General features: G+C 37.2%; 1 protein-coding gene across 6 annotated transcripts in view; it reads left to right on the top strand.

Annotated features, from left to right (window-relative positions):
• Positions 1–15,258, top strand: part of RIC8B (RIC8 guanine nucleotide exchange factor B) — a 127,560-nt gene that overhangs the window by 85,935 nt on the left and 26,367 nt on the right. For all 6 annotated transcript variants that reach the window (XR_013830669.1, XR_013830670.1, XR_013830671.1 and 3 more), the window contains exon 8: positions 6,875–7,019. Coding sequence is in view for 3 of the 6 variants with exons in the window: in XM_079938422.1 (XP_079794548.1) it covers positions 6,875–7,019 (145 nt within the window). In the remaining 3 variants the exon portion in view is untranslated. The remainder of the gene's footprint in view (positions 1–6,874; positions 7,020–15,258) is intronic.

The raw sequence follows: 15,258 nt of genomic DNA, 5'->3' as shown, positions 1-15,258 counted from the left end.
CCCAGACCAGGGCTGGAACCCGTGTCCCCTGCATTGGCAGGCGGATTCTTAACCACTGTGCCACCAGGGAAGCCCTGCAGATTCTTTTTTGATAAATATGTACTACAGTACTACACAATCCATAGTCAGTTGAGTCCACGGATGTGGAGCTGAAAATATGGAGGGCCAACTGTAAAGTTATAGGAGGATATTCAACTGCACGGAGGGCCATCACCCCTAACCCCTGTGTTGTTCAAGGGTCAACTGTAATTATCTTCAGCTGTTCTCATAGACTAGTTTATTTAACAGCTGCTCTTTTAAACAATTCAGTTATTTCATGACTATGAAAAAAGATATTACATCTTGACATTGACTGGAATAATGCCTTGCATATAGTAGTCTGCAAATACTGGCTGAATTAAATCGATTTTTCTGAGATCAGAAATTAGCTGTATTTAAAGTATGATCATATATACACACACATACATGTAAATCTAAACCACACATATGTATCCATTCATCAAAAAGTATTTATCAAAATATACATACATCAAAATCTTATCCATTGTTACCTCTAAGTGGTAGAATGACTGGTGACTTTTTTTAGTTCTCTGTATTGTATAATTTTTCTACAATGAGCATGCATTTCTTGTGTACATGTAAAATTTTTAAGAGGGGAAAAATGAAGTTTATTTCTTCCATAATTACATATCTAAATATATATTACATACCTAAATACATAAATTACATATCTAAATAATTTTACATATCTAAATACATAAATTATATATATAAATATAATCAATCACCTTACTAATGAGTTGGTGTTACAACAAGTATGGTATATACATTGATAAATGAATCTGTTAATTGTTTTTAATTTGAAATGGTTAGCTTTGTTCCCCCTGGGACCCAGTATTTGAGGTGTCATAGTCCTAACTTTGAGCCCCAAACCCATATTAGCAAAACTGTATCTTTTTCATTTGATCTTTAACAATTCTATATATATTCAACTTCTTTTCCTTCTAGTTTGATTTTAATAGTAAAAGTATTCTTCTGAAATAAAAGCTTGCTTATTCAACAAATACTTCTTGAGCTAGACCCTGGGAATACAAAGGTATACAAGATAAGCAAGGTCTCTGCCCTCCTATTATTTACTTTCTTTATCAAGGATTACAAACTCAGATGCCTACAAAGTGCCAGGTTGGTAATAAAGTAAGTCAAATGAACAGAACATAAGATGATAAATGAAAACTGACACTTAGCTAATTGTTGGGGAGATCGTGGGTTGGGAGTGGAGGAACAAGGGGAATGTGGGAGACTGGAAAAGGGACCTTGCTGCTCTTTAGCTCCAGCTGATTGTTACCATGAAGGAGCATGTGGCCAATGTTACCAAATCACCTAGATTTTTCAGGAGAGTTTTTAAATGCTGTCAACTAATTCTAATTTAAAACCTTCTGCCCCTCACCCGCCAAAAAATTTTATAGTCCATATTCAACTCATAAGTCATCAGATTTTAGAGTTTGGGTTGGGTTTGGAGGCAGATTATATCAAAATTAAATAAATTTAAGATAATTTATCAGAGTGACTGAACTTTCCTCTTAAAGATATTCAAAGCTGAGTTTGAAAGTTAAGGTACCATGACCAAGGCACAAAGTTCAGACCACTAAGTAGAGACAGCAAATAGCAATCAAATTGGGTTAGGAACACACAGACAAGATTAAAAAGGAAAATTGAAATGGGGCAAGATACAAAGACCAAAATTTTATGGAAGACTTGGCACAGAAAAAGCCATCCAAGTGCCATCTGTGCCAGGCTAAACTACATCTCCAACTGATAGCAACCCACAGGTTAACTTGTGCTCATGCTACCGACTTGTTTTGTTGAGCGCTGACAAAACTAAATTCTTATTACCTGCCCTGCAAATTGTGTACTTTATAAGGGGTCCTAAAGACAAGCCTTACATAATTTAATAAAAGAAAATAATTTGTAAAACAACCCCCTGCCTTTGTGGGGTATTCCCCTCCTCCCTAGCCCCCGCCTTTTAACACATTTATTAACTCCCAGTGTGTGCTAGGCGTTGTGGTAGGGAAGGAGCTGAGTTGAAGAGATAAATAAGGCTTGAACTGTCTCAGCACATAGCCCCACACCGTTACACACTTACTTTTGTCTCATTTATTTCAGTCTCAGAGGAATAGGCGTCTCTTTAGCTTGGAGCTAAGCAGTCTCCCTCTCCTGATGATCTTTTCCCTTCCTGTCTTCTCAGAAGACTTGCTTCATCAGTTGTTACCCTCTGTTCTTTTGTTTGTTAACTCCCTATGTTTTCCTCAATCTATATACATCTTCATGTCACTGCCTTCACATGTTAGCATCTTGAAAGACTGATTTGTTCTTCTTTTCAGTATCTTCATTACCCACTCAGGCTTCAACTTGCTGCAAGTAAGGCTTTTCCACCATTCCCCACTCCCCAGATGCCACTGAAAATGCTTTCAGGAAGGTCACAAATTAACTACTTTTCAAAAGGAATGTGTATTTTTTAGTCTTTATTGTATAACATCTCTCATAATGATTGACACTATTGACCACTGTCATTTTTTCGGTGCTACAACACACTCTTAGATTTCCTTTGAGCTTACCTCTCTGTTCATTCTTTTCAGTGTGAGTTGCTAACGCGTATCTTTGTCCACATCGACTTGCCAGCATTCCATAAAGCTCTCTCTGGCCCCATCTTCACTTTGCATTGCTTCCTGAGCCGTCTCTTCCCCTCACTTGGCTTCTGCTTCACCCTGCTTTGGGGGGATTTCCAAATCTGTGTCTCTCTTAATAAACTACTAAAATAATCCTATCCTTCTGTTTCTGGTCAGGTTTTGTTCATTCTGTCTTACACAGGGCTAAGAAAAGGACTGTTCTAAAATACATGTATAATATTGTCATTCCCCCTTATAAAACTTGCAGTGACTCCCTGTCACCTACATGGTAAAATCTAAATTTTACCTCCATGGCCTACCTCTATAGTGTATCCGAAATCCACTCCCTACCCTGCACTTTCTGCTTAATCACACTAAATTCTTTACTCTTGCATGATTATACTGCACTGTTCCTTGGCATATCTCTATAGCTTTGCAGATGCTGTTCCTTTTGCATGGAATGCCTCTCCCATCTTTGTTAGCATAGTGAGCTTTATGTATTCTTGAAGATCACCTTAAGCAACATCTGTGTGAAGATCATCTGAGGTAGAGTTCATCATTCTCTGCTTTGTACCATTGTTACTTATCTCTGTTAATACTTTTGACATTTGCTATGTTGTAACTTTTTGTTTATCAAACTTTTATTCTAGACATTGAGTTAAAATTCCGTGCTCCCAATGCAGGGAACACGGGTTCAATCCCTGGTTGGGGAACTAAGATCCCACATGCTTTGCAGCGTGGCCAAATAAAATAAAATTAAAAAGAAAAGAATATCAAAGATATAACAGGCAGTTGTGTGGAACCAGGAATGGAGGGGGTGTGAGACTGGAAGTAGGAAGACTAGTTAGAGGAAGCTTCTAGTATAGGATTTCAAAGAGTCACAGCATTTAACTGAATGGAAAATGATTGTAAATCCTTCTCTGTGTAACAGAGAAGGGGGAATGGTTTCTGGGTAGAATCTGGCTCTGCCATTCTTTCTCCATAGTAAAAGAGCAAAACCCCTTTTTTTGGTTTTCATGGTAGAGTATGATAAAACCCACGTCTACATAAGCAATAATGCCATTACTACCGGCGCAGTTCTGACTTTGCAGTGTGCTGCTGTGGTTGCTTTCCTCTGTTCATAGTGCCTTCTAGCATCTTGATAAAATAATGGTGAAATATTTCTTGCAACTTTCTGACTGAATGCTGTTTTGTTCATTTCGGCGGCGGTTTCATCTAATTGCATGGATGAGTACTGTGACAAAGAACAAATATATTTGTGTTTCTTTTTTTTTAAGGACCACTCAGAAGATCTTTTGTTTGCCTAAGCAACTCATCTTAACATCCAAATTCAGTCCATTTTCCTCTTATTACCTTCACAATATCAAACAGGATGTTATACAGTATATATGAAAATAGACTAAAAAGTAACTAAAAACACTCCACCAAATAATATAAATCAGAACTTCACAAAGAAAATGCCTCTCACTGTGTGGATTTTGTAGTCCATTCGTCTCCTCTTCCCCAACCCCCATTTTTAAGTATTTTATCTCATTAGCAAATGTTCATTTGATTTTTAAACTATTGGCTATAGCCTTGTCTACTATTCTGAAAGCAAGGATGTCTGAAACAGTCTTTGTAACCCAAGCTGTCACAGAGTTGACACAGAATGTTTGTTCCAGTGAATGAGCAGTAAGCACTATTTTCATAAAAGTGCTAGAGATTTTTACTATTGATTAGCTTCCAGGAGGATTTTCTGCATAAGAAAGCAGGTTATTTAGTGTTCTGTTGACTTCTTTTTAACCTATTTTGGCCTTTCATAAACTGTATTCTTAAGCTGTTTTAATGTCTGGCCACTGTAGGTGGTTATTTACATTTTGTGTCTTTCTTACTGTTATTTTTTAAGTATATTTATTTAAACCATTTATTTATATCATCTCAGTTTAGACTTTCACATTTTCAGTGAATATTTCTTTTCTGGAAGTGCTAAACATCATATTTGTTAAAAAAATAAACCTTATCCAAAAACTTAGTGAGAGTATTATTGTCATGTGGGTTCAGATACATGATCCTTCAGCCTCAGTGACTTTGTATCTGACCATGTGGTTAAGGTCATGAATATTAAGAATATCTGTATATACTGGATATTCACTTCTCCTAATAACCCATCAAGAATCCATTAACTTATGTAAAATCACTCCGTCTTGTGGAGGCAAGAGGGAGCATATCAGATTTATTCAGAGTTTTCAGATTACACCACCATGATCCCTCATTAAATTCTAATATGACTCTACCCAGCACCCATTGAGAATTATTACCAAAGAGACCATGGTTACCAGTAGATTTTAATGTAGAAAATAGTTAAAAGTGACTAGTGTAAAACTTTATTTAGTCTACGTATATTATTAATCTGTATTTCCTTTTGCACAAATTTCACTAGTTTGCTGTGTCCTTTGAAAGCAGGACTTCATTTTATTTGCCCCCAAATTACCTATTTTCAGTGTCAAGGGAGGTACCCTTTTGTTCAAGTATTTGAAAATTTAATGAACAACTCTATCCTGGACTATTCATCCTACATCCTATCCATGCCCTTCATGGTTTCATACTCATTATATATATCCCCTTTCCTTAACCACTTAGTTCCTTATCCACTGCCCCTTTCAGGTCCCCAAAGTCATTTTAATTGCCCTCTTCTGAATCTTCTCCAGCTTTATTTTTTCTTTTTTGAGGTAAGTTATATGAATTACAGTAGTATTTCAGATGTAGATTTCACTAACGCTTTATATGTGAATAAAATACGTAGTGTTATGTTTTGTTTCCTACAGTTGTCTTTAGAATGACATTTTATTGAAAGCCTTAAGTAAATTTTGCCATTTTTTATGTTTTGATTGAATAGTGTTCACCTTGAAACTGTACCTGAAGAAAAGAGTTTCTAAATAAAGCTGCTAAATATTCCTTAGTATTTTCCTTAAAGGTACTTAGAAATCAAAAAAATTCCTACAATTCAGGGTTCCCCTTACATTGATGAACTGATGACAAGTTGATACTTACACAGGACCTGCACCAAGTGCTTCACTGGGCTTTTTTTTTCTTGTTGTTAAGATAAGTCTAAAATGATCATTTTAGGGACTTCCCTGGTGGTCCAGTGGTAAAGAATCTGCCTTACAATGCAGGGGACGCTGGTTCGATCCCTGGTCAGGGAACCAAGATCCCACATGCTGCGGGGCAACTAAGCCCATGTGTCACAACTACTGAGCTCACGTGCCTCAACTAGAGCCTGCGTGCTGCAAAACTACAGAGCCCACATGCTCTGGAACCCATGTGCCACAACTACAGAGCCAACGCGCCATGGAGCCTGTGCGCCACAACTAGAGAAGAGAAAACCCACATGCCACAACTAGAGAGAAGCCCGCGCGCCGCAACAAAAGATCCCGCATGCCTCAATGAAGATCCCGCGTGCCGCAACTAAGACCCACGCAGCCAAAAATAAATAAATAAATCTTTAAAAAATAAAATAATCACTTTACATATTACCAGGGGAAAAAAACACATTTAGTTTGTACCAGATACTTTCCTAAGCACCTTGCATGTATTAACCAGTGAGGTAGATATTATTCTAATTGTCTGTATCTGAAAACTGGAGTAAAGAGCCTGCTAGTAAGTGATAGAGCCATTATTAAGGTCCAGCAATTCCTGGCCTGCCTTTCAGTGGGTATAATGTGCTTACATATTGTTGCTGACTTCTTTGAAAAAGGAGTAACTTAGCCTATCCTATTTGCTAATATCCTTAGGTTTTCTTATTTCTTATTCTCTTTCCCTCTAATTCCTATAAAAGGAATAAGAAAGATTTACATTATGTGCTATATTGGTAAAATGTCAGTCTGGCTTTCATTAACTTTCTAATCATCATTTTTCTGAAACTGAATAAAGAAATCAAATTTGTGATCAAAAACTTAAAACACCACCCTTCCCAATGGCCTGGCGGTCACAGAAGCCCCACTCCTGCCACAAACTATATTCAAAACAGCTTCATTTGAATTTCTGATACCTGAAAAAAGGTTTTTGGTCCTCAGAGCATGTAGGATCACTACTACCACACTTTGGAAACCCCTCAATTTTAAGATTTACTACCATGGCATATATCTCTAGCCTCCCTGTGTTGGTGAGTAGTTGGTGATGATAGTGAGGACTCAAGGATTCCTGTCTAAAAACCTATTCTGTTTTTGCAGTGGATAGCCTGCTGAAATACACTGGCTATGGGAATGCTGCAGGACTGTTGGCGGCCAGGGGCCTCTTGGCTGGAGGAAGAGGAGATAATTGGTACTCAGAGGACGAGGACACAGACACTGAAGAATACAAAAATGCAAAACCAAAGTATAGTATCATGTTTCTTTTCACCTAACTATGTCTGCCTTTCAATTGATTATTTGCCTTTCACTTCCTTTGGCTTTCATTTTCCAAGTATTTCTCTTCTTTTGTGGATTTGGAAGCTTTCTGTTTAATAGTTTTAGAGGCAGTTTCATAGCTAGTGCCTAGAGGGTGACTTCAAGTGATTGAGGAAGGATAATATTGCAAGAAATGTTCTGCTGCATGTGCTCATTACCCTCTCCTAAGTATTAAGAGAGGTAGTGTTTTTAGATGTCTACCATCATATATTTAAAGGATATTGTTGCTTATTTTGTGCTCTCCTTTCCATAAGTTGAGATTTTATAAGGTATAACCAAGACCAAGTATTTAAGTTGGTTATTTGATACTTCAGTCTTTCTCAGAAATCTAAATGTAGGTTCCATACATTCTGATAGTTCCTCTTGTGTAAAAGCCCTTATGAGTCAATAAAGTAAAGCAACAGGGCACATTACTAGCAAAAGGAAAGAAAACTGGCTCTATGGTAAATTTTAATCAAACACTTATGGAATCATCTTTTAACAGAGGCATTAGTACACTTGGATAGGCAAACCAGAGACTCTATCAAGTTTTCCCTGAGTCAGTGCTTACAAGTCAAAGACACTAATCGTCTCTTATCCCGAAACAAACCACCTCTACTTTTCTACTCCCCATCCTTTTCATCCCCCTCTCAACTCCAATCCCAGGTAAATTTCTTAGTTTCCACTTATTAGGAGTTATTTGAGCTCAGTTTTCTGGTTTTCATTACTGAATATTAAAAGGGTGTGCCCTTCCCTATTGATGATGATATTGACATATGCTATTTTCTATCCACAGTCTTCTAGAGTGTGATGTGGAAAATGTAGTAGTTGATCAGGGATAGAAAAATCATTATCTGCAAAATTAGACCCTTTTTTTTAAAGTATAGATTGTGCTTTGTTGAGATGAAAATAATAGGTTGTCAGAAGGTAAAAGAAAAGATCATTCCCTAATCAGACAGGACTTATATGGCCTGTATTCTTGGCAAATCAGGTCTGAGTAGGTGGTGTTACTTGTGGCATCCCCAGGGCTATCAGCCTTAACAGGATCTAGGAGTGTGTCCTAGAAGAAAAAGACTTTGGAGGAAAAAAAGCTAGCAGTGGCTCTAAGCAGTAAGTTCTCAAGACTGCCACCATGTAGATGTTATAAGTTGGGCACCTCTATCAGGTATTTGAAGCTAAGATAGAAAAATAATACATTAATCTTTCCATAATTATAGAAGTCATCATTCTAAATTATTCTTGCTAGCTCTTGATTTTTCCATCCCATAAACTATATTTCCATATCAGTTTAATATTTTCTGCCTCTCCATTTGAGACATTAAAATATAGCATTTAAGGAGTCTCATATTTTTAAATGAAGGTAGAAATTACATTAGGCATTCATTGTGTCCCAGGGTATGTGAATACAGTCAACTAACATAGAAAACTCTTGAGTACTCATGAGTGGTTGATATCGTTGCATCTCAATGTGTGTTGTTGATTTTATTTGGTAAATGACTTCTAAAATGGTATTGGTCATATATCTGGCAAACACAAGAATGCTACTATAATAAGAAAAACCTCAGAAAAAATACAAGAACACACTGGGTCTCTCCCAATAGTACGGGAAATAGAAATACATTACATTATGGAAGTGATACTAGATTTCAGGAAAGCACTGTTTGTTTAAATCAAGGACCATGATGTTTGATATTATTATTGTTTTGGCTTTCTGTCAGAAAGATTCTGTACTTAGGCTTATTACATCCCTGGTTGGAATCTTCTTCAGCCTTTGGACCTGGCCTATATCATTAATAGGAATGGTGCGTTAGTGTGGCCAGAATAGTCACCATTGTGAGATCTTGTTGTGTTTCTTAAACATTGCTCATTGTAAGTATAAATATGTTTTTCTCACATAGCATCACATCTTCCCTCTTTAGATAGATTTGCATCTGCTTTTTTCTTACATCTTCCCTTTTTCAGGTACAGCAGTGTAGTGGGATGTTTCATTTGTTAATTTAAAATACTTATTAAAATGGTCCCCATGGAAGGGGTGGTGAAAAAGTACTTTGCAAGCAAGACAATCCTTTGTGTTCTGGGCAGTGATCCACAAGCTCAAGGAAAGGAAACTTCTTACCAATCTAGTCAAGTTTATAAAGTCAGCATTTGAAAGGATGACTTAGTCCCCTACCCCCTTATTACTCTTCACCAGTCAGTGTTCTCAGGATCACAGTCTGCTTCTCTTATGATGCATTTATTCACAAACAGTGCTAGCATTGGCAGAAGCAGAGAAATTACCCGTCATCCAGTTGACCCTCGTCCCATTGTCAGAAATGTAAGTGGATTCCGATTAATGCACCAAGGTAACCTATAATCCTTTAGTGGAATCTGAAACTAAGAATTGTATGGAGCTTACATTCAGGCTATGAAAGACAGTTAATATCACAACAGCCCTTTTTGTGTCAAAATAAATGTATTTAACGGACTGGAAATGGCTTTCTGCAATTAACACACTTAGACAAAATACACTCATAGAATCAAGTACATGCCACACAGGTTTTTGGTGTATGTCTAGCCATGTTTGTAAAAAGTTTTCAGATAAGCTTTGGTCCTGTATCAAAAAGAAACCAAATTTCTAAATTCTGGCTTCATACCCATTTCTTTTATGCCTCTGAGCATGGAGGCCCCTTGACTGAATAGGTGGTATAACATAACTGATTACCGTGGTTTGTACATCATTCCAAACATCAGTTGAAAAATGTGTACGTAATGACATTTGGCTTATTTTAGACCAGTTGCTTTCAGGCTAGGTGTGGTATATAGGAGCCTGTGGGTCCAAAAAGGTGTATTTAAAGGGCCACTGTATGGAGGGGAGAAGGACGGAATGGCCAAAGTGGGCAGAACTCTAGGATGTCCCATTGTATTCTTAATACCCCACACTAGTTCGTAAACACACCCAGCAGATTAAAATTATTCTACTAAGCAACTCAGGGGTGTTTCCTTCTTGACCATATATCTCTCAGCAGTAGCTGTGGCAGCAGCTGTACAGTTTCTTCAGCACAAAAGATTTTATTTTCTTTTGTCAAAATTTTGTTATGCTGCTTTAAGTCAAGTCCCATTATAATTGTGTCCATATGTTGGGGCTATACAAATGAAGAGATAGCTTTGTTTTTAATATTTCTTGAAGTAGATGAATCAGAAACAGGACTTGAAGATTTTTCTTTTTGCCTAGTTTAGGCTGTGATGGTATACTTATGTATAATAGGATGTAACTAGCCTTTCTAGGAACTGAAATTTATTTACTGTAGGCAATCATGAAACAAAATCTAAATTCAGATCTCTAAAGACCGGAATCAGAAATAAAATTTTGCCACTTCTGCCATGGTTAACCAACCTTTGTGATGTTTGCAATCACACCAGTTTTGCACTTTCAAAATTGAGTTCTCTAATTTTTCTTTTGTATTTTAATTTGGGTAAATGGCCAGAAAAATGTGTGTTACCTGAACCTACAATATTGAGCTTTGCTTCAGGTTTCATTTCCTACAGATTCACAACCATAGTTTTCTATATCCTTTATATCAAGGATATCACTCTTAATCCAACAGCCCAAGGTAGGAAACATTATAAAGCACTATAATTTAAAAAGGTATTTTGGAGCTTTTTTAATTGCCTAGGTGCAACTTGGTGTATCTATATGTATTCAGTATGTCTATTTATATGGATGATACATGGTACTTAATAGTTGATAAATAAGTGAAAGAATTACACCACATTACCCTATTTCTTTACATTGCTAATAGAATGCAAAAACTTGGATTAAGATGTTGTTTCATAATTTACCCTACTCTTTTAATGTGGAATCAGTTTTATATTTATATGGTAATTCTCAAATTACTTGAGACATTTTCACCTCAGTCACCATTATTAACTGGTGTCTCTTCAGAATACCTTGTATCTGAATTAACCATAGCAAACTCCACGAAACACCTAGTGTTGCGTGGCTTCTTTAGCACATGCAGCTCCATAGTGGCGATTTAACTTAATAGACTAACTCACTGGATCCAAGGCCTTCTGGCTGGCTTACTTACCAAGTAGCTCACTTATGCTAATAATAGCTGGTATTTATTATCTAATATGTGTCAGGTACTGTTCTAAGAACTTTCCTGATATTATCTCATTTAATCTTTACAGCAAACCTTTGGGCTAGGGTTATCTCATTTAATCTTTACAGCAAACCTTTGGGCTAGGGTTATCCCCATCTTACAGATGAGGAAACTAAAGCTCAGTGGTTTCCAGAACTTGTCTAGGGCACACAGTTCATGAGTGGTCAGGTGGCCTAACTCCAGAGCTGGTGTTTTTTGAGATTTTTGTTGTTGTTTTTGAGGTAGACAAAGCAGGTTTTACTGTGCTTTTCACTTTGCCTTCTTATGTTGGGGGTAAAATATACATAAAATTTACCATTTTAAGCATACGTATCTGTGGCATTATATACATTAATGTGCAACCATCACCACCATCCATCTCCAGAACTTTTCATCTTCCCCAACTGAAACTCTGTATCCATTCCCTCTCCCCACAACCCCTGGTAACTACCATTCTACTTTCTTTCTCTATGAATGTGACTAGGAACCTCATATAAGTGGAATCTAAGAACCTCATATAAGAGAAATCATATACTTGTCCTTCTATGACTGAGTTCACTTGGAATGTCTTTAAGACTCATCCATATTGTAGCATGTGTCAAAATTTCCTTCCTTTTTCAGGCTGAATAACATTCTATTTAATGTATTTACCACATTTTGTTTATCCATTCTTCCATCAGTGGACACCTGTGTTGTTTCCACCTTTTGGCTGTTGTGAATAATGCTGCTATGAACACGAGTGTACAACTATCTGTCCCTGCTTCAAGAGTCCCTGCTTTAACTTCTTTTGGGTATATAGCCAGAAGTGGAATTGCTGGATCATGTGGTAGTTCTATGTTTAATTTTTTGAGGAACTGCCATACCATTTTACATTCCCACCAGCAATGCACAAGGGTTCCAGTTTTTCTGCATCCTCTCCGATACTTATTATTTTTCTGGCTTTTTTTTTTTTTAATCTAATAGCCATCCTAACAGGTGTGAAGTCAAAGCTTGTGTTTTAACTGCTACCATATTCTTCAAAGCCAATCAAAGGGAGAGATGATTTGCCTCTCCCATAATTTCCCTGTTCTTAGAGCATCTATTATCTTTCTTTGATATAACCAAAATAGAAAATGAGAAAATGTTTTTTTATAAACCCTGATATCCCTGAAAGCTAAAAGTTCTATTCAGTTCATTCTAGTTCACAAAAATCTGTTAGGTAATTCTGGCTCTGCCTTCATAATACATTCAGAATCTAATCACCCCTTACTGCCATCACTGCTACCTACTCCAGTCCAAGCTAAACTTTTCTCTCCCTCCAGGATCATTTTAAATAGCTTCCTAACTGGTCTTGTTGCTTCTATCCTTGTCACTCTTCAGTCTGTTCTCAACTCAGTAGCCAGCGCGATCCTTATAAAATATAAGTCAGACGTCACTGCTCAAAAACTCTACAATGGCTAAACACCAAAAGTCCCTGTAGTGATGTACAGGCACCCTTTCTCACTGTACTGTCACCACACTGGGCTTTTCACTGTTTGTCACGCTCCAGACACACTCTTGCCTGAGGCTCTGCATCACTGACTGCTCCTTCTGCCTGGAATGCCTATTCTCTAGATAGCTGCATGTCTTATTCCCTCACCTCCTTCATGTCTTTACTCAATTATCATCTTCCTAGTAAAGTCTGTCCTGTCCCCATATTAAAAATTGCCACACTCCTACCTTTACCCCTCCATCTTGCACTTCCTCTTTTTCCTTCATAGCACTTTTTACCTTCTAACATACCATATAATTTACTTATTCATTTAGTCTTTTCTCCCCACTAGAAGATAGACTCCATGAGAGAAATTTTTATATTCATTTGAGAGGGCCCCAAAATAGTGCCTCACATACTGTAGGCACTCAGTAAATTTTTGTTGAATAAATTAATTTTTTTGAGTTGTTGAATAAATTTAAGTTGGTCAGCCCCTTCTCAACATTAGGATACCAAGACAGTTGAGGTCCCTGCCCTCATCAAGCTTCACATCTAGTTGGGGAGTGGGGCCAGGGAATGGAATTCAAGAAAACAGGATATGGTAAATTTCCACTCTGCTCTTTTGTTTTTGTGGAGTGGCAGATATTATGGAGAGTTTTTCCTGGGAAGACATTTCTAATTTCATGTGCATATAACGTCTCCTTTCCCACCCCACCTGCCCCCTTCTTCCATGATCTGGCACACAAATGCCTTTTCCTAAAAACCCTGATCCCTTTCCTAGAGGTTACAAATTGTCAGTCCATAGGCTACATTTAGCCCACAAGTAGGTTTTGCTTCACTTGCCTGATGTTGTGTTGGTTATTTGGTTTTATGTTTTTAATTTTTGTTTTATATAGGGCTTCTTAAAATAATTTAGAATTCAGATATTTCAGATGAAGATCTGAATTTCTAACTTCTTTTGAAAAAGTGGAAGTTCTGATAACATTAAGCCTGCATTCTCACATGGTAACTGACTGATGGAGTTGAGTGACTGTGACCCCTATCATACCAGGCATAAGCTCCTTTGATTTGATAATGTATCTTTTTTCCTTTTTGAATTTTATTTTTTTATACAGCAGGTTCTTATTAGTTATCCATCTTATACATTATTAGTGTATATATGTCAATCCCAATCTCCCAATTCATCACACCACCACCACCACCCGCCACTTTCCCGCCTTGGTGTCCATACGTTTGTTCTCTACATCTGTGTCTCAGTTTCTTCCCTGCAAACCAGTTCATCTGTACCATTTTTCTAGATTCCTATATGCGTTAATATACGATATTTGTTTTTCTCTTTCTGACTTACTTCACTCTGTATGACAGTCTCTAGATTCATCCACATCTCTACAAATGACCCAATTTCATTCCCTTTTATGGCTGAGTCATATTCCATTGTATAAATGTTCTTTATCCACATCTTCTTTATCCATTCATCTGTCAATGGGCATTTAGATTGCTTCCCTGACCTGGCTATTGTAAATAGTGAACATTGGGGTGCAGGTGTCTTTTTGATTTATGGTTTTCTCAGATATAGGCCCAGTAGTGGGATTGCTGGGCTGTATAGTAGTTCTATTTTTATTTTCTTAAGGAACCTCCATACTGTTCTCCATAGTGGCTGTGTCAATTTACATTCCCCCTAACAGTGCAAGAGGGTTCCCTTTTCTCCACACCCTGTCCAGCATTTGTCATTTGTAGATTGTCTGATGATGCCCATTCTAACTGGTGTGAGGTGATACCTCATTGTAGTTTTGATTTGCATTTCTCTAATAATTAGTGATGTTGAGCAGCTTTTCATGTGCCTCTTGGCCATTTGTATGTCTTTTTTGGAGAAATGTCTGTTTACGTCTTCTGTCCATTTTTGGATTGGGTTTTGTTTTTTTGGTATTGAGCTGCATGAGCTGTTTATATATTTTGGAGATTAATCCTGTGTCCGTTGATTCATTTGCAAATATTTCCTCCCATTCTGAGGGTTGTCTTTTGGTCTTGTTTGTAGTTTTCTTTGCTGTACAAAAGCTTTTAAGTTTCATGAGGTCCCATTCGTTTATTTTTGTTTTTATTTCCATTACACTAGGAGGTGGATCAAAAAAGATCTTGCTGTGATTTATGTCAAAGAGTGTTCTTGCTCTGTTTTCCTCTAAGAGTTTTATAGTGTCTGGTCTTACATTTAGGTCTCTAATCCATTTTGAGTTTATTTTTGTGTATGGTGTTAGGGAGTGTTCTAATTTCATTCTTTTACATGTAGCTGTCCAGTTTTCCCAGCACCACTTATTGAAGAGACTGTCCTTTCTCCATTGTGTATCCTTGCCTCCTTTGTCATAGATTAGTTGACCACAGGTACGTGGGTTTATCTCTGGGCTTTCTATCCTGTTCCGTTGATCTATATCTCTGTTTTTGTGCCAGTACCATATCATCTGATTACTGTGGCTTTGTAGTATTGTCTGAAGTCAGGGAGACTGATTCCTCCAGCTCTGTTTTTTTCCCTCAAGACTACTTTGGCTATTCGGTGTCTTTTGTGTCTCCATACAAATTTTAAGATTTTTTGTTCTAGTTCTATAAAAAATGCTATTGGTAATTTG

The sequence above is a fragment of the Stenella coeruleoalba genome, assembly GCF_951394435.1.
Source record: "Stenella coeruleoalba genome assembly, chromosome: 11".
NCBI lineage: Eukaryota > Metazoa > Chordata > Mammalia > Artiodactyla > Delphinidae > Stenella > Stenella coeruleoalba.
This window is presented reverse-complemented; position numbering and strand designations above follow the sequence as displayed.